Raw genomic sequence first — 25363 nt, 5'->3', positions numbered from 1 at the left:
TTCTGCTCCTGTCTCTGTTCCATTAGCCACCGAAAATTGTCAAGTGGGGATTTCTCTCTTCCTCAGCCATCAGAAGTCTCTGGGTTTCCTCATCAAATTCATCTTTTTGCAACCTGGTATAATATACAAAAGGGGCTTTATTTAATTCATACCTCTTTCTTCTCTGCATCTCATCTTTCTCCCTCATTTCTTCCCTGGACGAGCCTAGGAGAACCTGGTGTTGCCTCCAAGAGGAAAGACCTACCTATCATATGCAGTGGTGTGCTGATAAATGTTTAACACCTGGCTCAAAAAAACCCTAAAAAGCCCTGATTTGTAGCGCTGCTCATTTCCATGGTGTAGATTCTCCAACCACGGCCGACTTGAAGCTGCCAACTTGATGTCACTGACCACGGCATTAGGAAGAGACGCACACACACAGGTCTCACCAGCTGGTAGGAGCTGGTTCCAACACGTCACTGGACAGAACAAACGTCCTGTCTGGTAGAAAACCCTGATTCCACCTAAACATTAGGGTTTGGGACAGAGCGGAAGCTGGGGAGAAAGACTGAAGCTATTTTTATTTTTAAAAAGATAAAATAGTACTAGCTGCCAGTATCTGAGTGCCTGGTCCTGGTCCTTTGATAAGGGTTTTACATGCAGGTTATATTGTACTAATCTTATGGGACCACCATTGTATATGTGTGTTTGGCCCGTGGTTGACTGAAACGTCATGTGGTGCATGACTGTATAAATAATTGCCTATAATTATAAATATATAATAAATATGTGTATCATTATAATAAATTACACATATATATTATTTAATTGTATTAGATGTTTTACTAGATTTTATAATTGTATTATAATTTTATAATATATAGTTATAGATTACATTATATACTTAATTATGTACTACAATTATATAATATTTATGTCTATAATATCAATATAATTTATATTAAAATTTTATTTTAATATATAATAAACTTTAATATAAATATAATATATTAAGTATAATTATAATTTATCTTTCTAATTATACATCTTTAGGTATTATAATTATAATTTGTATTATAATAGTACCAAGTGCCACCATTTACGGGGCTCTCACCGTTCACCAGTTACTGTGCTGAAGAGGAGGTTTAACCATCTTTCACTCCTGCAATGATCCTGAGACAGGGAACATCCTTTGCATTTAAACACAATAAGATTAGATTGTCCTAGTTCCACACCTCGGGTCCCAGTCAGTTCCTCCTGATCCCCGAATACTGTCCCCACGAGGGGAAGTGGCACTAGCTCACCCGAGAACCTGCAGGGGGCACTCCGGGTGTCTCAGGGCCTCACACAGGGCCACCACACCACTGTGGTCCAAGGCATTTCCATTCAGGTTCAATCTCCTCAGGGTTTTGCTGCTGGTGAGAGCAGAGGAGAGATCCTTGCAGCAGGCACCGGTTAACTTGCATGCACCCAGCCTGCAACAGAAGACACACGGTGAGAAGTGGCCCCATCCTCAGGGTAAAGAGGGTGGCACGTGGGTGGAATGTGAGCTGGACATTTAGCCAAGGCTCACCATCTAGCCTCCGAGCACAGTGTCTCACAGTCCAGTGTTTCTGGCATCTGATTACTGCTATGGGGTAGATTGTAACAGTGGCCACGATTATCTGTTCTCTCTGAACCCATGCCCATGGCAATGTGATTTTGCAGCTCATTCCATGAAGGGTTAGGGTCTGTTTCCCCACCCCCTGAATCTGGGCTGGCCGTGTGCCTTGCTTTGGCTAATGTGACACAGTGGAAGCAAGGTTATGTGAGTTCTGAGCTCACATCTTGCACATTTCTTGATATCTTGAACCTCTGAAATGCTGATTGTGTCCTTCCAAAAATTCATATGTTGAGTCCTAACACCTATTACCTCAAAATGTGACCATATTTTGAGATAAGGTCTTTACAGAGGCAATTAAGTTAAAGTGAGGGTATTAGGGTGGGCCCTAATCCAATAGGACAGGTGTCCTTATAAGAAGAGGCAATTAGGACACAGACACATACAGAGGGAAGACTTGTGAAGACAGAGAGAAGACGGCCATCTACAAGCCTAGGAGACAGGGCTCAGAAGAAACAAACCCTGCTGACACCTTGATCTCAGACTTCCAGCCTCCAGAACTGAGACAACAAATTTCTGTTGTTTAAGCCACCTAGTCTATGGTACTTTGTTATGGCAGCTAGTAAACTGGTAACACACGCTATGTCAACAAGGCCAGGCTAACCAGTTAGATATGAGAGACACGCGGTCCAGCCATCCCTGTCTTCCTCAGTTCACAGACAGCCAATCAACCTCCAGACTTGATAGTGAGGCCCACCTGGACCAACCAATGCCCTAGGGAGCCACAGATTTCTGAGCACGCCCATTCGAGATCAGCTACACCTGGCCCAGACCAGCAGAGACAGCTAGCAATTGTTAGTGCTCACTGCTTTAAGCCTCTAAGTTTTGGAGTAGTTGATTATGCCATGACAGCTAATGGCTACACGCCCCTGATGGGGTTTTCGTTTTTATTTTTCTTTCTGTCCATCAATCCTCCATCTTTTGCCACCCACAAAGACACAGTCACGACTTTGAGAATACCCACCCAAGATTCTCTAAGCGACAGTTGGTATGTGTCAGAGCTTCACATAACAGCTTCACGCCAGCATCTTCTATATCATTGCACCCAATTTGCAGACTCGTCAGGTTTTGGTTGCTTGTGAGGACCAAGGCGAGCTCTCGACAGCCATGGGCGGTGATACAACATTTTAATAAACTGCAAGAGAACAGTAGCGGTACTCTCAGAGGTTACTACATTTTTGTTTGCTATCAGGAAAAGAAATATGCAAAGCACTGTACTTTTATCATCCCTATGGATAGGTAATGGTCCCAGCATCATTTGCTGAAGGCCTGTCTTTTCCCTGCACCATCTGCGATACAATTGTCCACAATGCAATGTCCGAACACATGTGGATGTGTCTGTTGGTGGGCTCGATATTCTGTGTCTGTGGTCTATTTGTTCATGCCTCTGAATTCTACACTGCTTTTAATTTTTAAAACTTTATAATGTCTTTCTATCTTTAGAGCAAGGCCTCTCACTTGAATTCTTCAGGTGTTTCTTAGGTATTCTTGGCCCTTTGCAAGTTCCATATACATTTTTAAATCTACTTTTCAAGTCCAACACAACACAAAAAAACATTACATTTTGATTGGAATTTCATTAAAACTAAAATGAAAAGTGGAGAGAATTGACTTTTAATACTTAGTATTTCAATCCTTGAATATGGGCTCGCTCTCATTTTTCCCTCATTAGACTATCATTTGATGATACTCACTCAAATGTCTCACACATATTGTGTTAGCTTTATTCCCAGGTAATTTTTTAAAAAAATCTTTTTATTCTGGTAATTTCTTTTTGATGCTACTGTAAATGGTACTTTTACTTAATTCCATTAGTTTATTGTTTCTTGTTGGTCTATAGGAAATGTTTTTTGCATATTGTTTGTTTAAAGGAATCTTGTTGGACTCGTTAATTCTGATAATTTAGCTACAGGTTAAAAAAAACTTTGATGTACACTATATCACCTGCATGGAATTGAGTGTTTCTTCCTTTCTAATTTTTAAGGATTACAGGTTTTATATTTTCTTTTTCTTGTTTTATTGCTCTTGCTACTATTTATAGGACAGTGTAGATTACAAGTGATATAGCCAGCATTCTAACCTTTTTTGATATTGAAGAGAAAGCTTTTATCTCTTCATAATTAAACAAATATTTCCTTTAGATTTTTTGAACATATTCCTTATCAGTTCAAGGAAGTTCCCAATGATTAATTTTCCAAGAGTTATTATAATAAGTGGATATTATTATATTATTATAATATAAAGTGGATAAAGTTATTATAATATAAAGTGGATATTTTAATTCAAAGCCTTTTCTGTACTTTAGATGACAGTGATTTTTATTTTTAATTAGTTTGTATGGTCAATTACCTTGATATTTTTAATGCTAAAGCAACTTTACATTCTTAGGAGAAACCCAACTTGGTCTTATGTTAATTTTTTAAATACATTTCTGGATTCTATTTGCTTATATGCTGTTTAGTGTTTTTGCATTTCATGAATGACACTGGCCTATACTTTTTATTTCTTACATTTTTCTTATTGGTTTCTGGTATCAAGATTATGCTAGACTCAAAAGACAGCAAGGAGTGTTTCTTACTTTTCCAATCTTGAAAGAATTTTTGTAAGACTGGCATTGTTTCTCCCTTGAGTATTTGGTATCAGTCACTGATGAAGACTTCCAAGCTTGGGGTTTTCTTTATGGAAAGATTTGACTACTGATTTAATTTCTTTAATGGTTTAGAACTATTCACTTTTCTTTCTTCTTAAGTTTGGCAACACATATCATTCTAGAAGCTTATTGAGTTTTGAAAAAAAATCTAAAATTTCAGGTTTATTGTGTAAAGTTGCTCATAATATTCTCTTCAATATCTGAAGCATCTGTAGTATTGTTTCTTTTCACATTCTTGATAGAGAGCTGTGTTGTTCAACATTATGTGACCACTGGGCACTTGAAATGTAGCTTGTCTCAATCAAGACGTACTATAGTGTAAAACACACACCAAATTTTAAAGAGTACAAAAATGTACAATATCTCATTAATAATTTTTATATTGATTACATGTTGAAGTGATAATATTTGATTTATAGTTAAATAAATTTTACTATTAAAATTAATTTCACCTGTTTATTTTCAGTTTTTAAAAATATGGCTACTAGAGGGGGCCAGCCCTGTGGCCAAGTGGTTAAGTTCACATACTCTGCTTTGGTGGCCTGGGTTCAGTTCCTGGGTGTGGACCTACACCACTCATCAGTGGCCACGCTGTGGCAGTGACCCACATGCAACGTGGAGAAAGATTGGCACAGATGTTAGCTCAGGGAGAATCTTCCTCAAGCAAAAATAGGAAGATGGGTGACAGATGTTAGCTCAGGACAAATCTTCCTTAGCAAAAAAAAAAAAAAAAAAGAAAAAATGTGGCTACTAGAAAGTTTACTGTTACACATGTGGCTTGTGTTAGTCTTTTGGACAGCTCTAATACAAGGTATTGCTTAGTCTTTGTAAAGAACAAAATCTCACCCTCCTGATCCTTTATATGGTGTGTTTGTTTTGTTTCACTAATTTCTGCTCTCACTTTTATTTCCTTCCATCTTTCTCTGGGCTTATTTTGCTATTTAAAAAAATTTCTTAAGATGGATACTTAGCTCATTATACTTCAGCTCTTCTTTTTCTAGTATATACACAGGCTTAAGCTTCATTCCCTCAGTTTGTGGTGAAGTCTATTCTGTCTTATTTCATTTCAATATATCTTCTAATTTCCATTATGATTTCTTCTTTGATTCATGGGTGAAGTGTGGGAAGTAATTATGTACACTGCATAAGAATTAGGGTTCAATTACATAGGATAATTTAAAAAATAGCATGGTCCAAATAATATACTTATCAAGAACACTTTTTGCCTCAAAGCTTATTTTGTCTGCTTAATGTAGCTACATACACTTTCTTTTGGTTAGTATTTGTGTGGTATATGTTTTCCATCCTTTCACTCTCACCATTTGTCTCATTTTTTTGAGGTGAAATGCATATAACATAAAATCAATCATTTTAGAGTGAATACTTCAGTGGCCTTTAATCCATTTACAATGTTGTGCAACCACAATCTCCTTATATTTTAATGTCACTTATAAACATTAATTAAAAAAATCTGGTATGATAATCTTTGAGTTGAAACACTTGATCTTTTTATATTTAATACAGTTACTGCTATATTTGATTTTAGATCTACACCTTGTTGTGTTTTATATTTTCTTATCTGCTCCTTTTTTTTTTCTTTCCTTTCTTGCTTCTTTCTTTTGATGAAGTATTTTCATCATTCCTTCTTCTCTCTTCTGCTGATTTGGGAGTCAGCAATACTTTCTGTTTCTCTTCCTCTAAGGTTCATAGAAGTTTCTATATGCATACTTAACCTGTCAACATCTCAAGTTAATCAATACCTTTACCTTCTTTTTGGACTTTAAAACACTAATTTATATTTTATGTTATTGCTGTTGTACATTTTAGTTTTTTTCCTTTACATCCTAAGGACAATATGATTTTCGTAAGTAGTCCATATTTTGCTTAGATTTATCTACCGATTCACCACTTTGTTTTACATCTTTTCCACGTGGAATTGTTTATCTTCTGTTTGAGGGACGTTCTTTACAACTGCCTTGAGTGACGATATGAACGAAGTGGGAAACTTAGTTTTTATTTTTTTGAAAATATGTTTTTATCCTCATTCCTGATGATTTTTGTTGGTTATAAAATTCGAGGACGGCAATTTCTCCCCAGCATACTGAAGATCTTATTGCACTGTCTTCGTGTTTTCATTGTTCCTCTTCGGCTGGCTCTTTCTATCCTTTCTTTAAATATTATGTCTTCTCCCAGCCCCCAACCCCAGTGTAGATGTTGTAAGATTATTATCTTTATATCCAGTGTTTTGCAGGTTCCCCATTATTTATCCTACTGGAGACTAGTTTAGATGATTGAATCTATAGATGTGAACCTTTCATCAGGAAAAGTTTTATGCATTACTTCTTAAAACTTTTTCTTTTTCTGGGATTCCCAATAAATGTGTCAGAACAGCTTACTCTATCCTCTAGGTCTCAATCTCTCTTCTCTATTTCACATCTCTGTCTCTCTTCATGCTGCCTTCTGGATAATTAGCACCTATCTTCTGTTTTACTAATTTTCTCTGTAATTACGTCTAATCTACTATTCAACCCATCTGTTACATTTCTGGTATTATAATTTCTAGATGCTTCATTTTATTCGTTTTCTCAATTTGCTGATTTTATTTTACACCTTTTTTTCCGAAGATATTTAAATGCATTCTTTTTTTTTTTTTTGCATAGTGAGCACAATGGTTTTATAGATAAGTCTGGTCACTCCAGTTTCTGAAGTTTGGTAGGTGTGTTTGTTTTGTCCTTGCTCATAGTGCTGTATTTCCTTGTGTTTTAGATTATTTTAACTGTGTGGTGTTTATTGACTTCAAAAGATCAACTTAGGGAGAAAATGAGGCCAAAGATCATGTTATCCTATTGTCTACCTCCAGAGAGGACGTACATTTGCTTTTTCCAGGTGTCTAGAGGCCATACTAGTTTAAGGGTCTTTTTTTTTTTGTGAGAAAGATTGTCCCTGAGCTAACATCTGTGCTAATCTTCCTCTATTTTGTATGTGGGACGCTGCCACAGCATGGCTTGATAAGCAATATGTAGGTCTGTGCCCGTGATCTGAACCCACGAACCCCGGGCGGGTGAAGCCTAGCGTGCAAACTTAACCACCAGGCTGGCCCCTAAGGTTATTTTATTTTTTAATTTCTTTTTTTTTTTTTTGTGAGGAAGATTATCCCTGAGCTAATATCCAGTGCAGCCCTCCTCTTTTTGCTGAGGAAGATAGGCCCTGGGCTAACATCTGTGTTCACCCTCCTCCACTTTATATGGGATGCTGCTACAGCATGGCTTGACAAGCGGTGCATTGGTGCACGCCTGGGAACCAAACCTGCGAACCCCAGGCCGCCAAAGTGGAGCGTGCACACTTAACCGCTGAGCCACCGGGCCGGCCCCTAAGGCTACTTACTTACTTATTTATTTATTTTGTGAGGAAGATCAGCCCTGAGCTAACATCTGATGCCAATCCTCCTCTTTTTGCTGAGGAAGACTGGCCCTGGGCTAACATCTGTGCCCATCTTCCTCTACTTTTTATGGGACACCGCCACAGCATGGCTTGACAAGCAGTGGGGCGGTGCGTGCCCGGGATCTGAACCTGTGAACCCTGGGCAGGGCCGCCGCAGTGGAGCACTTGCTCTTAACCACTGTGCCACTAGGCTGGCCCCAGGTTATTTTTAATAAATATATCTCGCAAGGACTTTTGGACAACTGCAAGTGGTCTACATTTAGTAGACTACTACTACATAGACTACTTCTGGCTCAGCTCCCAGATGCTTTTAGTATTTTTAAAATATATTCCATCTGATATTTTTAGTAGCTTTCAGTCCAAGGATTGAGCCAGATAACCTAACCCACCATTACGAGATCAAGAAGACATCTGGCTCTTCTGTCACATTATTTAACACTCTCCAAGCAAGAAATCCACAGTTCTAAACTCCGAAATTTCTTGGTGGATTAGGTAAAATAATTCTAATTCCACAAGTCTCTTGATTTTTCAGGAAAGAGACATTTGATGATGAAATGCTATCCCAGTTGGTAATTCCCAAACATCACCACCACCACCACAAGGTTACCCAAGTATTTCTCAATTTTATAACATGAGGGTAAGTCTTTTCATTATCTCCTTTCCCATTACTCTTACCGCCCTTATTCCTTCTTCAGGTATCCCTTGTTTCATTCACATTAATTCCCACGTATATTATCAGTTCTCACATCCCCATGTTTAACTTTTCTACCTGAAATTTCAGTTCTCCTTTTCCACCTGATGGAACTTATACACCTTGTAGAACAGATGCCAAACATCTAACCGTAAAACCGTCCCTCAGCCCCCAGTCATAATTCCTCTTTTTCTGTCCTTCTGTATACTCTGCTGAATGACTGTTTACAACACATTAAATCTGTGACATAAGAGTTAAGGTATACAAGTTTGTTTACCTCAACGTCTCTACAAGAATCTGAATCAAGGAATTTTTACCTTTCACATTCTGAGGTATAGACGCTACGACTTTCCTCAACTCTAGGTGCCTTCTCAGCCATCAACCCCCTGGAAAGGAGGCTTGGTGTTCAAAGTAAACCTCAAAGACACCTACCACAGTGACTGTAGTTGGCAGCTCGGCTGCTTCAAGGCCTCACAGAGAAGTTTCAGTTCTTCGTATTTCAGGACATTTGCGCTGAGGTCCAGATGGACCAAGCTCTTGTTCCACAAAAGAGCTTCATAGAGGCTTTTCCAGCAGTGTTCACTGAGGTAGCAGCAACCTAACCTGTGGGGACAAATATATGGGAGAAAAGGAGGAACAGGGAAGAGGGAACTGACATGTCCAATAGCTTTGTAACAATACGTTAAAGATCGTATTCATATAATCTTGTATACGCAAAATCCTCAAGTGAGGCCACATACTTCCGGCTTATCTGAAAGTACCTCTTTTCCTTTCTGCTTACTCACATGATAGAGGGATTAGAAAATAAAACTGACAAAGTAATGGAGGAGGAAGAATATGGCACAACTAATTCTCTAGAAGGACTTAGAAAATTTTGGTTCTAATTCTTTTTTCTTTTTTGGTGAGGAAGATCAGCCCTGAGCTAACATCCATGCTAATCCTCCTCTTTTTGCTGAAGAAGACTGGCTCTGAGCTAACATCTATCGCCAATCCTCCTTTTTTTTCCCCCTGAAGGCCCAGTAGATAGTTGTATGTCATAATTGCACATCCTTCTAGTTGCTGTATGTGGGACACGGCCTCAGCATGGCCGGAGAATCAGTGTGTCCGTGCGCGCCCGGGATCCGAACCCAGGCCGCCAGTAGTGGAGTGCACGCACTTAACAGCTAAGCCACGGGGCGGCCCTGGTTCTAATTCTATATCTGACACTGCTCTCTCATGGATTGGTGAAGTGTATTGGATTACCTTACATGTAAAATCCTCTTCAACTTTTTCAATTCTATTCCTTAAAATCATAATAAGTTCATGGCTTTTAAAGGGCTGCATGTTCACTTTGGAAAAATTCCAAGGTACAGCAAAATACAAAGCGGGGGTCCAAAGCTGGTGATAACTGAACCAAATATGGCCTACAGACGTTTAAATTTTCTGGCACATTTATATGTTTAAGAATTAGTTGCCAACATTTGAACACCAATAAAGTTTTATACGAAATACAGATTTTTAACTTTTGCTGAAAATTGGGATATCTGGCAACATTCCCACATTGTAATACGATCAGCTAGGACGGAAGAGGAACTGCTTCCTGTAGATGGGACACATGATCTCCATTTCCACACAGACCCCACCCAGCTTGTGTCTTCCATTGATCTCAATTCTCTGCCACCTCTAGGCAGGTGTGTTTTTGATACCCAGTATAAAACTCAAGCCATTGAGGATTCTACAATTTTATAGCCTGATATCTTACAAGCCTATTTTCTCATTGTTAAAAACTATATTTAGAAATTAAGCCATATATACATATATTTAGCAACTTTTTTCAATTATAAAGTGAACCTGGATTTAAAAAACTATTTCATACCTTAGTGGATGTATAATATTAAATTATAATGAAAAAAATGCTTTAATGAACAATTACTCTATAACATTTCATATGACTTAAATATTTAGCTATTTTAAAATAATGTCTTATTTTACAAGACCCTGGCAAACATTGACAACTAAAACGTAATTTGCTACTTAGCAAAGAAGATGTCATGCTCTTTAAATAAAAATAAAAAAAAAATGCAAGCTATTATACTTATTACTGTCAGGCTGGATATGCTTTCACTGTGAGTTATTTTACTTTTAGGGTTAAAGATCTAAATTTTAAACAAATTCATTAAGAATGTTTAGCTCATGTTTGTATGATCTTACTAAACATTAATATAATATTGTATTAACTTCTTCCCAGTTATTAGGTTTTAATTGTGTTTTTATATCTAGATATTGATTGCAATATAGGTAACTATTTCCATGTTGCCTTCTTGCAATGACTTTCATGTCCTACTAATATATATTTCATTCTAATTTCTTTGGTTTTTATTGAAACACAATGGAAATACAGTATACCGCATTTTTACAGTTTATTGTATATTTAGAGCATGCAATTTATATGTGGACGTCCGTGAGACCATCACGAGTCAAGCTAGTTAACATACCCATCAACCCAAAAACTTCCTTCATGCCCCTTTGTCATCCCCACCACCGTCCCTCCTGGGGACCCACCCATCCGTGTTTAGGCAACCACTGCTTTGCTTTACGTAGTTTGCATTTTTTTTTGCATTTTATCGCACAGCTTGTAGTCTTCTCCCATAGATTCCATTGGATTTTCTACACAGAGGTCACGTTGTCTAAGAATGAAGATAGTTTTACTTCATTCTTCCCAGCCTGGATTCTTTAGCTCTGCTCTGGGACACAGTTAAGTTACTTGACAACAGTTTGATCTGTTCGTGTCTTGCTTTTAAGCATTTTCAGCAAGACCAGAGTAGTGTTTAGTTTATATCTAATTATATCCCCCTCCTAAGGTGAGGCCACTCTGACTGTTCTACCTAATGCCTCATGAATTATGGGACAGGAACTATTCCCTGGTCTGTGTGAGCAGCGGGCACAGCTGCTTCTAACCCTTTCAGATGGTTCTTCCCTTGGCTTCAGGCATTTCTCTCACGCACGTAATGTTCAGAACTCTGTCGAGTACTTGAGGGGGACGTTCTTCAGACTCCTAGCATTCTTTCTTCTCTTTGGTGTGCTGTCCTGGGACCTGCCACAAGCTCCCTAGATCCCCAACATCTCCTCAACTCAGGAAGTCTGCCAGAGTCCACTTGGGTTCTCCCTTCCTGAACTGTATCCTGGAAACTCTCCAGGTAGTAAGCTGGGGCACTTGTAAGACTCACCTTGTTTGATTCCCATCTCTCAGGAATCAGTGTCCTTCACTGTCTGATGTCCAGTGTCTTAAACTACTATTTCATTTACTTGGCTATTTTTGGTTATTTTAGGTAGGAGGTTAAATACAGTCCCTGTTCCTCCATTTTGGCTGGACTTGTACATCCTCTAATTTTCTTGATTTATTCTGAGAATACCTTTACTTTCACACATAGTTCAACTTTCAAAAATCCAGAAGTATAAACAGAGAAGCATTTCTCTCCCACCCTCTTCTCCCAGCCTCCCAGCTCTACGTCTCACAGGCAACCTATAATTTTTATATCTCCTCCAAGGTTATTTGTGTATAAAAACCCAAATATACACAAATGCATATTTCCCACCACCTCCTTTTTATACAAGTACTGGCATGAGATGAAGATATTAGCGGAAGAGTATTAATAGGTAATCAATTGACCCTATAACACATTAACTCATCTGTCCTTCTTCTGTGTTCTCCATACCTAAAATTTGCTTCTAGGTTAGTCTATTCATTCATCCTATTACTGCAAGAGAAGCACACTCAGTATTAAATGAGGTCAACATGCCCATGGACTTCTTGCTGTGCTAATTTCAACAGCTATTGTCAGCAAGGACCGAGAGCTGGGAGTTCACTCTACATGCTAGTAACAAGTAAAAGTTAGTAGGTAGTAAGGAAGTATCTGTGTGTGTTGTAGGTCCTTTAATCCAGTCTAACATCTTTAGAAACTTAGTATGTGCTTGTAGGTGCTGAGTATGTGCTCTGTATAATCTTACTTAATTTTCATAAGACTTCTGGGACAGAATTTTCCCCTCCCTCTGTTTACAGAGGAGCCAACGGAAGCTGAGAGACGTTAAGTAACTTGTTCAAGATGACAGTGTGTAAGTGGTAAACCCACAAGTGGAACTCAAGTCCTTCTGACTCTGAAGCCTACGTTTTAAAATCTCTGCTATGTTGCCTCCATCAATGGATAGATTTTAGTCCACAGGCCAAAGGTCAAGCTAACTGCCGCCACAGTCCTCCATTGTGGACCCTCCCAATGTTCACTTACACCAAGACCTGCAGAGCGCAGTCTGGGTGGCGCAAGGCCTTACACAGCAGGGGCACCCCTTTGTCCAAGTAGTTGTATGATACATTAAGAAGCTTCAGCTTCTTGCTGCTCTTTAGGACCCAGGTGAAGGCTTCACAATCATCGGCTGAGAGGCAACAGTTTGCCAGCCTGTAGGAAAGAGAAAATGTTACATTCCATTGGTTTCTATTTCCCCGACTCATTCCTCTTGCTAACCCTATAAGAGTCGGAAGAACCTATTTGTTCTGCTTGAGAACCTCCTTGATCCCCCGCCTCTGTTTTGATCCCCATGACCCATTCTCTAGACTTGAGACACGTACAAACTCAGATATTATCTGTACATGCCTTAAACTTCCCCAGTACTTCTCAATGCACTTAGGGAGAAGCCCAAAATACATCATGTGGTCTACAAGGCCTCTTCCTCAATCCTTGTGTCCCGGCCACACTGGCTGTTTTCGGTTGCTTGACCCACATCAGGCATTATTCTTCAAGGTATTCATTCATACTTGCTGTTACCCGAAACTCATTACCCCCAACTCCTTTAACCCACTTAGAGTTTTTGCACTTGTTCGCTCAGAGTGGAATGCTTTTTGCCTGGCCTTTGGTTAGGCTGATCCTCACCATTCAGGTCTCTGCTCAAGTGACACCTCGTCAGAGGACCCTTCAACTGGAATCCTACAGGGCTCATAACTTGGTGTCTTGCTTGAGTTGGTTAGGGCTTCCAGTAATTATGGTTTTCTATTACTCTAGCCACTCTCCTTCCCTCTGGCTTCCGCAAGAAGTATAAACTAGGCCCAGAGACAACAGAATAACGACGTAAACAATTATGAGAGTTGTTAAGAAAGGAAAATGGAATTGGCAAGTCACCCAGTCCATGGCTCCTCACATTTCTCCAAAGATGATTCTGTGGCAGTGTATAGTTTTAAAGCTGCTTCTAGCTTTAAGATATTATCTTCAAGGAGTAAAAAAAATAGAGTTTACTTACTTCACCTCACATATGAAAATTAACTCAAAATGGATCATAGATCTAAATATAAGTGCTAAAACAACTTAAAACTCTTAGAAGAAAACAGAGGAGTAAATTTTCATGACCTTGGGTTAGACAATAGATTCTTAGATATGACACTGAAAGCATAAGAGACAAGAAAAAAGTAATTTGCACTTGAACGAAATTAAAAACTTTTGTGTTTCAAAGGACGTTACTAAGAAGATGAAAAGACAATTTACAGAATGGGAGAAAATAAATACAGGATAATCATACATCTTGTATATCATATAACTTGTATCCAGAATATATTACAAGTCAACATATATTTACAACTCGACAAAAGACCAACAAACCAATTAAAAATGTGCAAAAGACTTGAATAGACATTTCTCCAAAGATACAAAAATGGCCAAAAAGCACATGAAAATATGCTCAACATCATTAGTCATTCATAAAATGCAAACCAGAACCACAATGAGGTGCCACATCAAACCCACTAGGATGACTATAATAAAAACATGGAAAATAAGTATTGGTGAGGATATGGAGAAATTAGAACCCTTGTACATTTCTGGTGGGAATGTAAAGTGGTTCAGCCACTGTGGAAAACAGTTTGGTGGTTCCTCCAAAAGTTAAATATAGAATTACTGTATAACACAGCAGCTCCACTCCTAAGTATATACCCTAAAGAATTGAAAACAGGTGTTTAAAACATTAACATTCATAGCAGTACTAGTCACAAGAGCCAAAATGTGGAAGCAACCGAAATGTTCATCAACAGATGAATGGATAAACAAAATGTGATATATCCATACAACAGAATATTACTCAGCCATAAAAAGAAATGAAGTACTGATACACGGTACAATTTGGATGAACCTTGAAAACACTTTACTAAGTGAAATAAGCCACTCACAAAAGACCACATATTGTATGATTCAATTTATGTGAGATATCCAGAACAGGTAAATCCATTGAGACTGAAAGTATATTAGTGGTTGCCAGGATGACAAGGGAAGGGGTAGTGAGTGCTAATGGGTATGGGGTTTCTTTTTGAAGTGATGAAAACGTTCTAAAATTCAATAGTCATGATGGTTGCACATTCTTGTGAATATATACCAAGGCCACCAAATTGTATGCTCTAAAAGGGTGAATTTACTATGTGGATTATATATTAATAAAGCTATTATTAAGAAATGAGTTTGGGTCATTGTGTGTTTGGTTAATGGGAGCCCAGAGAATGACCGAGTTGAATGGAGAAGTATTTGAATATGTGGGTATTAAAGAAAGTAAATAGAGGATAAGTATTAGAAGGAATACTTACTTGATTGAAAAAAAAGTTTTGAAGTGTAACATACACACAGAAAAGTGCACAAATGCTAAGTGTTGGCCAATGAATTGTTATGAATTAAATGCACTTGTGTTACCAGTATCTAGGTCAAGAGACAGAGCATATCCATCACCTCCTGTTACTATCCTAACCACTAATACCAGTCTTGCCCATCTTTGAACTTTTTATAAACACAATCAGGAGATATACTCTTAAGCTTGGCTGATTTCCATCAACAATGTTTGTGAGATTCATCGAAATTGTTGCATACGGTTGTAAATCATTCATTCTCAGGGATTGAAAATATAATCCCAGGTCTCTTATCTAAGTTATTCTTAGCAGGTATTTCCGTTTTTTCAGGTATTATGAATACTTGTCATGAATGTCTTAGTACTTATCTTTCAGCAAACTTATGCATGCAACTCTGTCGAATGTACACCTAAAGTGGAATTTCTAGGTTACACAGAATGCCAGAACCTATGAAAGCTGAATATAGGCTAATTGTTTTCCAAAGTAGTTGTACCAGTTTAGAAACTTTAAGTCCCATATTCTATTCTCAAGTTTACAGGAGGTTAACTTTGCATATGAATAATAGAAAAGAGGACTAAAGTGGACAGATAAAAATATGTACAGTCCTCTCTGGAATCAGATCAGTGAGGCTGGTGAACACAGAGACTTACAGCAGTTCTTCTACATTGCACGTTGGATTGCTCAAGGCGTTACAGAGCAACTTCACATCCTTACGGGAGAGGGTTGTGCCATTGAGGTTCAGGTATTTCAAATCTGGGCTATGTGTAAGCACCTCAAAGAAAAACCAGCTCTCAGCAGAGAAGGAAACATTATTCATCCTGCAAAAATAAAGAAAATTTTGGATAGGTTTCATCCAACAAAACCTCATAACACTGCCTGAGCACTTGTCTTAATTGTCTCCTGTGACCTGTAATTAACTGATAATCTAATTTCACAAACAATTTATATGTAGCTCAGTGGTTCTCAATTTGCCAACTTGTCCCTGTGGGGGTATAATTGTCCAAGGTCTGGAGATATTTTTGGTTGTCACACTGGGGGGTGTGCTACTGGCAACTAGTGGGCAGGGGTCAGGCATGCTGCTAAACATCTACAATGGACAGGATAGTGCCCCACCATGAATAATTATCCAACCCATAATGTCAATAGTGCTGAGGCTGAGACACCCTGGTGTAATACTATCCAGTGTTACAAACTCTCAAATTTGAGTGGATTAACACAAAGTTTATTTTTGTCTCATGTAATGGTTCAATGCATGTGTTACTTACTGTTGTGGGGGTGGTTTTCCTTTAAGACAGTTGTTCTTTACCTTGGCTGTACATTGAAATCACACAGGGATATTCTAATAAATTGGTTTAGGGGCTTGACCTGGGATTGAAGAACTTTTTTAAAGGTCCTCAGATGATTTAATGTGCAGACAATACTAAGAAGTCACTGCTTTACATCCTTGCTTCTCAAAGTTTGGTGCCTGGACAAGCCACATCAGCATCACCTGAGAACTTGTTAGAAATGCAGAATCTTATGCTCTACCCCAGACCTACTGAAGCAGGATTTGCATTTTAACGACACTCAAGTGTGAAAAACACTTCTCTATGAAATCACAGACCCAGGTTCCCTCTGTCGTATGACTTTACCATTCACAGCAAATGAGGAATGAATACGTAGAGATGCCCGTTTCTTCCATAAGGGCTTTGGTATAGAAGCAACACTTCTGCTCACATTTTATTGCCGAGAGAGTCACGTACCCATACTCAGATGCCAGGGAGCCTTGGATGTGAAGCCCTTCGCTGGGAGACACCACCACACCACAACAGGGGGAACACACTTTGGTGGAGGAGCACCTAATCATCTTTGCCACACCAATTCTCAGATGAATATTGCTCTTGCATATTCTTCCCTCTCTCTGGAGCTCTACATCATGTCAGAGGATATTCTAAAATCCTTGACTAGGACAACTTTCCAGACAACCAGAATCTCATCTTCTCTCTCATTTCTTTCATATCCACCTCACTGAGAAATATGCATACATTTTGTGGTGGGGAAACAGAAACTAACGAAGCCACACTTGACCATCTGTTCCTAAAGGTCAGGACCATAACTCTCAACCTCATTTTATTCTTGGGATTTAGTACAAAGTCTGACACCCAATTGGCCCTCAAATATTGATTGACAGAATGCTCCTCAAACATTTAAGGAAGTGGTACATGCGGTAGCCACCAGCAGAAGCTCTGCAAACGATCAGCTCTGAGTTCAGAACCCAGATTTGCCCTTATTGCTTTATGACCTTGAGAAACTCACTTTAATGAGTACGGGAAAAGATGACACAGCAAGAGAAATGGGCATGTGAAACTCTGTTTGAGATTGCAATTTGCCTCTGCAGTTGGCCTTGCCTGAAAGCTAGAGGTGAGACGAATTTATCTCTACGATAGACTCAATTCAGGTGGATTTCCAGCTTACCAAAGCTTTTGAAGATAACAGCTGGGATGCCTCAGCTGATTACACAAAGTCACAAAGGCTGACTCATTGAGGGTGCTGTCACTCACTTGGAGTTCTGTGAGGTTCTCATTCGTAGTGAGCACAGAGCAGACATGATGCCAAGAGATGAAATTGTAATTTGACCTATAAGGAAGGAGAAAGGAAAGGCTTTCCATGGGAAAATAGTCAACCCAGCCATTCATAAAATATAAGCATAATAAATTTTCTCCTGAACACGAGACATTGGATTCAGGCTTACATTTAGTCAAGGAGAATAAGGTCCATCAGGTAAGTTCATCTTATATTTGTGATTCTCAACCAGGGGCAATGTTGTCCCCTTCTCCCAGGGGACATTGGACAGTATCTGGAGAAATTTTTTGTTGCTACAACTTGGGGGAGGGGTGCTACTAGCATCTAGTGGGTAGAGACTGGGGATGCTGCTAAACATCCTACAATGCACAGGACAGCCCCCCACAACAAAGAATGATCCAACCCAAATTGTCAATACTGCCAAGGTTGCGAAACCTTGCCTTATATTCAGGCAGTTTTACAGTGAAAAGTGAGGCAGCACAGCATAGCCGTTAAGTCAGTCTTTAGGAAGATTGCCTAGGCTCAAACTGAGCCTTCACCACTTCTTAACCTGGGCAGCTTACGTGATCTCTTTGCCCCGGTCACCTCACCTGTAACATGATAAAAATAGAATCTGCCTCATATGATTTTTATGAGTATTAGGTGAGTTAAAATTTGTAAGAATTTTAGAATTATTTTTCAAAGGTAATTTGTAGCTGGGAAGTCAAGAAAGAATCTGAACGTGGTCTTATGGGAATGATACAAATATTAATTATAAGTATCTATCAGCTAATATTTGATAAGTGTAGGAAACACACTTCACATGGATTCTCACATTCAATCTTCACAATACCCCACAACGTGGTAGATAACATTATTGCCCTTTTTACAATGAGGGAACTTCAATGAAGAAAGGGAAAATCCCATGGGCAAAGTCACCGAGTTCATAAAGAGTCAAGCCAGGACTTGATCTGAGGTCTGTTTGACAGAAAAGGTGAGATCCTAACCACGATCCTATATTAAAAACTCCATCAGCAAAACCTACTTGGGAATAAGGACAGATGCTGAAAAGGTGATAGAAAGTCATTGGATGGACTCACGTGGGGCTGTTTACATTCTCTTCTTTAAAGACATTTTGGATGGAAAACCAAAGTTTCCTCAAGTGAGAAGAGTATTTTAAGCAGTAGGCAGAAGTCACCAAATCCGCGTTGTCAACGATAGAAAATTTAATGTCTTGGAAGAAGTCCATTGCCCACCTTACAAAGGCTTCATTCTGCATCTCAAACAGACAGTAACATAATGCCAAGAAATCTACCTGTCCTCGAAGATGTTCACTCTCACCTATGCTCTGTATGTACTGGCAAAATTTCTGCTGTATCTCCTGGGACAGGTGGAAGCCGAAAAATGCATCCAGCTTTTGTTGTTCCTTTTCGTTTAAAAGGCCAAACATGAAGCACCCCAAATAAATCCAATGTACCTTTACTTTCTTTAAATAGGTAAATAGTAGTGTCTCTGTACATCCAACAGCTGGGTTTGGATGGTCGGTGTGGCTCTTCAGAAAATAGAACATGGCGGCACAGAATTCCTGCACGCACACATGGATGAACAGGTATGAGTTCTCATTCTCCCTGGACTTCTGAAGAGCCTTGATGTCCAGCAATGTGGGGATGTCAGAATCAACTAACCCATTTCTCCTAAGATCCTCTTCACTAAATACAAACATGTCGGTCCACATGCCCTCTGCAGCCAGGGAACACAAGCCCTTCAACTGGCTTTGACTTTGCTGATCTGGACAACTAGCGCCCTTGGGTGTGAACAAGTTAAAGATGAAAGAGGTGTATAGAGAGGTGGTACGTCGGCATGTCAGCGCCAGATCTTTCCCCCTTTCCATCTCCTGCTTCAGACAAGTACACACTATCCAGCAAAGGGTGGGGATTTGGCACATGCAAAACAGTTGTTCATTTTCTCTTACAAAACTGAAGGCTTCCAGGGCCCTATTCCTATCTTGAAATATACAGCAGAAGTACTGCTTCCTCTCACTGTCACTGAATCCCAGGAATCTTCTAATTTCTGGGCACACCAACCTATCCTCAATTTCCTGTGGGTACCCAGGTGCAGCTGCGATGAGCAGTGAGGACTCGGGGAGCATTTTCTTCCTCAGCAAACTACTCAGGAGCACGTGTATTGGCCGCTGCTCCATCCAGTCGCTGCACAGATCTGACTCGGGTTCACTGAGGTCGTGTTTCAGTTCTTCAAAGCTATCAACGATGAACAAGAGTCTCTCTGGTTGGGACATGATCTCTGTTAGTGGAGCGTGGGAATCGGACCAGTCTCTAGAAATCAACGCAGCCAAGCTGGTCTCTGTCAACTGCTTCATTTCCCGGCAGCAGAAGTAGAAAACATAAGAGAACCTCTCCTGATAGAGGCTGCCTTCTGCCCAGGCCAACATCAACTTTATCAGAAACGTTGTCTTCCCGAGCCCTTGTATTCCTTTCAAGACCACCGTCCGTGGCTGTTCCCTGGTTTCCTTAGGAGCAAAAAGACGTTCCAAAGACTCACATTCTTTTGGTGTGGCTTTCTGGTCAAAGTAATCATGGATCCTAGTGACAGATTCTCTGAACCACATATTACTGAATTTCTCCTTAATGTAAGCTTGATATGTCTTGGTGTATCCTGAGTCAGCGAGAATAAGAGAAGAAAAAAAACACACACAACACATCCAAGTTAAACACTCAGATATGTATACATTTTGACCCTGCAATTTTTTTTCCCTCGGAATGTATATTCTCAGGGATCTGCAACTGTGGCCCACGGGCCAAAGCGGGACAACAGCCTGTTTTGTAAATAAAATCTCATAGGAACACAGTCATGCTGTTCATTTAGTGTTGTCTACAGCTGCCTTCCCACTACAGTGGTGAGACGAGTAGTTGTGATGGAGACTGTATGGCCCACAAAGTATAAACTCTATGGCACTCTAGAGAAAAAGTCAGCCAAACTCTGCTCTAGATACACACACACACACAGCTACTCAGTGCTGCTATTATAGCAAACACTGGAAAAGAACTATATGGCTATATCAATAAGCTAAATAACTTATGGAACCATGGAACATTATGCAGATATTAAAAGTATGGAATCATCTTTATGTGGAAAAAGAACAAGACAGTGTCTCTAGTATGTACCCATTTACGTATATAAGGGATTTTCTGTGTATGGAATTTACCTGAAGGACCTGACACAGGCAATTACTTCTAGGATGGAAACTGGATGCAGTAGATACGATAGAGTGGTGCCTAGTATTTGTTCTAACTTATTCTAGCGAGGACACTTAAGGGCAGAATGCTACAAACAAACAAACATAGAAACAACTACACTTCCCAGAATCCCTTGCCACTAAGATTGCAGGTACACGTTAAGTTCTGCAATTTACATGGGTTCTTATGACCCTGGAAGGTGGGGGTGGAGTGGAGTCCATCTTCTGATGCTCGAATAGTTTTGCTGCCAGTTATTGTGAACGTGGAGACATGGGACTTGTCTGTAATTCCATTCCAGTCTCCAACGCTATTGTCATGGTTTTCAAGAAGCAGCTGCAACAGTGAGCTTCCTACCCTCTGAACCATAGCTACAGCGCTGTATTTTCATAGTCATACCTCCGACAGTGGCCTTCCCATCATTCACCTTCCTTGTTGCAATAAAGGTAGCAGGTCCCCAGTGGTACAGTTCTTGGGGTGATTTCTGGAGCACCAGCCTGGACCTCAATCTTTTAGCTCTTCCAGAAGTTTTGGAAACGCCAAACTCCCTTATAAAATTGTGTTTTCTTTAAATAACCTGTGTGATCTTTGTTATCTGCAAGGGAATGCTGGCTGATGGACCAGTGATCTGGGGTTCTGTTATAGGAGGGAAGTTTTCATTCTACCCCTGCATAATTCTCATTGGGTTTGATTGAACATAGGTTAAGGGCTATAATCTAGCATCCATAGACAGCTATGTGTAAACAGTTGGTAATACTGCATCAAACCCAAGGGAGAACAGTGGATTCTCCCAATCTCTCAGTCTCCTGAAGTGCTCAGCTGCTAACGATGCCACTTGATGTTGGTTAGGATTCCACTAGCTTCTTAAACTCAGTAAGCTATTTTCCCATCATCCAGTGGTTTTCTACTTTCCTGGTCTTCTCACCTCTTCTGGAGATTTGGGTTACATGTTTGGTTGCTCACTAAGGGGAATTAAGTGGGTATGCAACCTCAACTGGACTATGAAAGGAGGCAAAGGCACAAGTCCCCGTGGGGAAGATCCATCTTCAGACTTGCTTAGCTCACTTTAGCAACACCCTTTGTTATACTGTGTTTGCCATGTGCAAGGAATGTTCTGCTTCATATAGAGTACTTTTGACAAATGAAAAACAGTGACAAAACTCAGCATATTAGAACACCTGAGAGATTTTGTAAAAAGAACTCTGAGCTTCAAGTTCAATGAACTGTGTTGAAGCCTGGTACCTACTTGTCCTAGTTACATGATCTGGGGAAGGAAAGAATCTCCCTGAGCTTCAGGTTTCTCAGTTGTAAATGAAGGTAAGACTGAGCTATCTAGTACTATAGGGATATTGTGAAGGTCACAGGTTGTAGATCATGCATGAGGGAGCATAACACACAGTGTGAAAGGATATGGAATATGAGGAAGCTGTGGGGAAAGGTTCAATTTGGAAAGGGATGATGATATCTCTTACAGTTGAGAATGATGATATCATCAACTAAATCATCCCCACCTACCTATGAGCACTATCATGTATTACAAACCTAATTCTCTACTAGGTTCTACTAGAAATAACATTCATAATGATCATATGACGCAACAAGGTAGTGGATTTGCCTTTTTATGAACAGCGTTCTGAGAGGCTGACATATTTCATCAGGGCCATGCAAATAAGCATCATTAGGATTCTAATCATTACCTGCCTTCAAAATCTATCAGCCCCATCTGCTATACGAAGCCAAATTGTATTTAAAGGCCAATTCTGCAAAATACATTTGAATGATTCTTTCAACATGTCCTATGTCCAACAATAATGTTCAGTGACCTGGATTAGAAAAGATCACATTTCTGGTGAGGTTTGACGCTCAACCCTCACTCTAGAAAAAAATTTTTACTAGGGAAGGAAAGCTAGGAGAAACACACAATGGGAAAATGCAAAATCCCCTGAAATACTTCCAAGAAGAAAAGAAAAAAAACAAGTTAAATGCTCCAAGCCAACGTACTTCAGGAGGGCATCACGGAAGAAGAAAGCTTGAAAATTGTGAGGACAGAGAAGCTATTTACAATTTCATTAACAACGACAAAAGCACTACCAAATTCTTGATTTTAGTGTATATGATTCAGGCTACTAAACACACTTGTTTATACATTTTTTAGATCACAAATTGATTCATATTGAGTAGATGTTTTTAATACCTTTGTCCCCTACTGAAAACTGTGGTAAATTTCAGGTCTTCTTTCTGTGCGAAGGGAATGTTAAGTTCTGTGCTATCCAATATGGTAGCCACTAGCTACGTGGAGCTATTTGGCAACGGCAATGTGGCTAGTGTGACTGAGGAACTAATTTTTTAATTTGATTTAAATTAATTTAAATGTTAATAGCCACATGTGGCCAGTGGCTACCATATTGGACAGAGCATTATCTATATGCTTCTAGTACAGGGTTGCTCAATCTTAACACTACTGAGATTTTAGACTGGATAATTCTTTGTGGTGAGGGACTGTCTTGAGCATCTAGGATGTTTAATGTTTAGTAGCATCCCTGGCCTCTAAGAACTACAAGCAAGTAGTACCCTCCCCCACCCTGCCCAACGGAGACAACAAAAAATGTCTATAAACATGGCCAAAAATGTCTCTTAAAGGGCAAAAATCACTCCTGATTGAGAAACACTGCCAAGATTAACCCAACACACAATTTCAATGTGATCCTGAAAATCAAAGATCATGGAACAATATGGAGATAAACATTTCAGAAGAAATGAACATTGTTCCGTAGTACATTCTGGCCCTGCTGTAGACAGGCATAGAGACCATTTATCAAAATTATGACATGATCCTCATTTTAAGAAAATTTGTCCCATCCCACAATCCCCGACTCTCTCACCTGTAATCTCTTTCTTGGCTTTCTCACAGAGATCCTTTCTATTGATCTTGCGAAAGATGCTGAAGGTCACATTCCATGCTTGTTGTTCCTCATAATGTTTGACCAATAGGTTTGCGAGATTTTCCCGCGTCGCCTTCCTTACTTCAGCCCAGGGAATTTGCTTGAGTCCAAGTTGCAGAGGCTCCTGTTTGAGGAGCTCCTTAAACTTTCTGAACTCATCCTTTTTGAGCTCCCCCAGGTACCACAGAAGACCAAAATCAGAAAAGAAAGATGATGCCATCTTGCCCAGGGCAGAGAAGTCAATCCTCAGAGACAGAATTACCAGGAACAAGAATAAATGGAACCTGTGGAAAATTTAGGGCAGCACCAAGTTATTAAAAAAAAAAAATCAATCGATTGAGGTAACTAAGTTCTTCTAAGTACCTTGCTAGTTTTGGGGGTCAGGGATGAGGGCAGGAAGTACTTTAGACCAGACTCATCTTTTCTCACCTTATTGAAATGGTCATGAGAACAATGATACTTGAAATAAAATTCAGCATAAGAAATCATCCCCAAAAGAATTAGTTCTAACCCAACTCTGATGATGACTGAGAGAGACACATAATAAAATGTATCCAATGTTAGTGTCCAGGAAAGCACTCCTGGTGAAGATCTACTGACAAATACCTGATATAAACCAGGTGAAAAAAGTAAGTCAGATAAGCCAAACATGTCCAAACGAAGGCTTACACAGTTATAATATCTGATGAGTTGACTTGAAGGCAAAATCATGACGACAGATAAGGAAGATCTTTACCTAATACTAGATGGAACAGTTATTCAGAAGATATGATGGGCTGGCCCTGTGGCTTAGCGGTTAAGTGCGTGCACTCTGCTACTGGCGACCCGGGTTCGGATCCTGGGCGCATACCGACGCACTGCTTCCCCAGCCATGCTGAGGCCGCATCCCACATACAGCAACTAGAAGGATGTGCAACTATGACACACAACTATCTACTGGGGCTTTGGGGGAAAAAAAAAGGAGGAGGATTGGCAATAGATGTTAGCTCAGAGCCGGTCTTCCTCAGCAAAATGAGGAGGATTTGCACGAATGTTAGCTCAGGGCTGATCTTCCTCAAAAAAAAGAAAGATATGAAAATCTTAACCTATATTTACCTGCCATATCATCAACATTGAAGCAAATATAAACTTACAAGTAGTGGGAAATTGCATCTCTCTCAGTACATAGAGAAGGGATGACCACAAAAATAAAGTCAATTGATTTTTGACAAAAGCACAATGTAGAAAGGATATTTTTTTCAACAAATGGTACTGGGACAACTGGAAGTCTATACACACACACACACACAAAGAAAAAAGAACCTAGACACAGATCTCACGTCTCACACAGAAATAAAATCCAACTGGATTGTAGACCTAAATGGAAAACTCAAAACTATAAACTTCTAGAAGAAAACATAGGAGAAATATCTACATGACCTTGGGTTTGGTGGAGAGTTTTTAGATGCAATGTAAAAAGCATGATCCATGAAAAAAAAAAGATAAGCTGGACTTTATTAAGATGAAAGATGTTTGCTCAGAGAAGGACACTTATTAAGAGAATGAAAAAGCAAGCTACAGACTCGGGAAAAGGTATTTGC

The 25363-nt window shown here is 39.5% G+C and overlaps 1 protein-coding gene across 1 annotated transcript; it reads right to left on the bottom strand.

Annotated features, from left to right (window-relative positions):
* On the bottom strand, positions 1–24003 carry NLRP4 (NLR family pyrin domain containing 4). The gene is made up of 9 exons (XM_058531029.1): positions 23724–24003; positions 18691–20263; positions 17504–17665; positions 15700–15867; positions 12684–12851; positions 8854–9024; positions 2604–2774; positions 1284–1454; positions 1–113 (listed from the first exon to the last, which is right to left on the bottom strand). Exons 1-9 carry the CDS (start codon positions 24001–24003, stop codon positions 23–25), a joined length of 2955 nt encoding a protein of 984 aa, XP_058387012.1. The 3' UTR covers positions 1–22.
* Between the last annotated feature and the right edge of the window lie 1360 nt (positions 24004–25363).

This window comes from Diceros bicornis, chromosome 34 (assembly GCF_020826845.1).
Source record: "Diceros bicornis minor isolate mBicDic1 chromosome 34, mDicBic1.mat.cur, whole genome shotgun sequence".
Classification (NCBI taxonomy): Eukaryota; Metazoa; Chordata; class Mammalia; order Perissodactyla; family Rhinocerotidae; genus Diceros; species Diceros bicornis.
Note: the sequence above shows the minus strand (reverse complement) of the source record. Positions and strands in the feature narration are given on the sequence as shown.

Bases quoted from the DNA above. Each gene is read 5' to 3' on its own strand.
- NLRP4 (XM_058531029.1), bottom strand. From the start codon at position 24,003: ATGGCATCATCTTTCTTTTCTGATTTTGGTCTTCTGTGGTACCTGGGG. The intron at 17,666-18,690 runs GTGAGTCCATCC...CCTTCCTTATAG, and splicing joins GAGAATGTAAACAGCCCCAC to GTCAAATTACAATTTCATCT. The intron at 15,868-17,503 runs GTAAGCTGGAAA...TTATTTTTGCAG, and splicing joins TGTTATCTTCAAAAGCTTTG to GATGAATAATGTTTCCTTCT.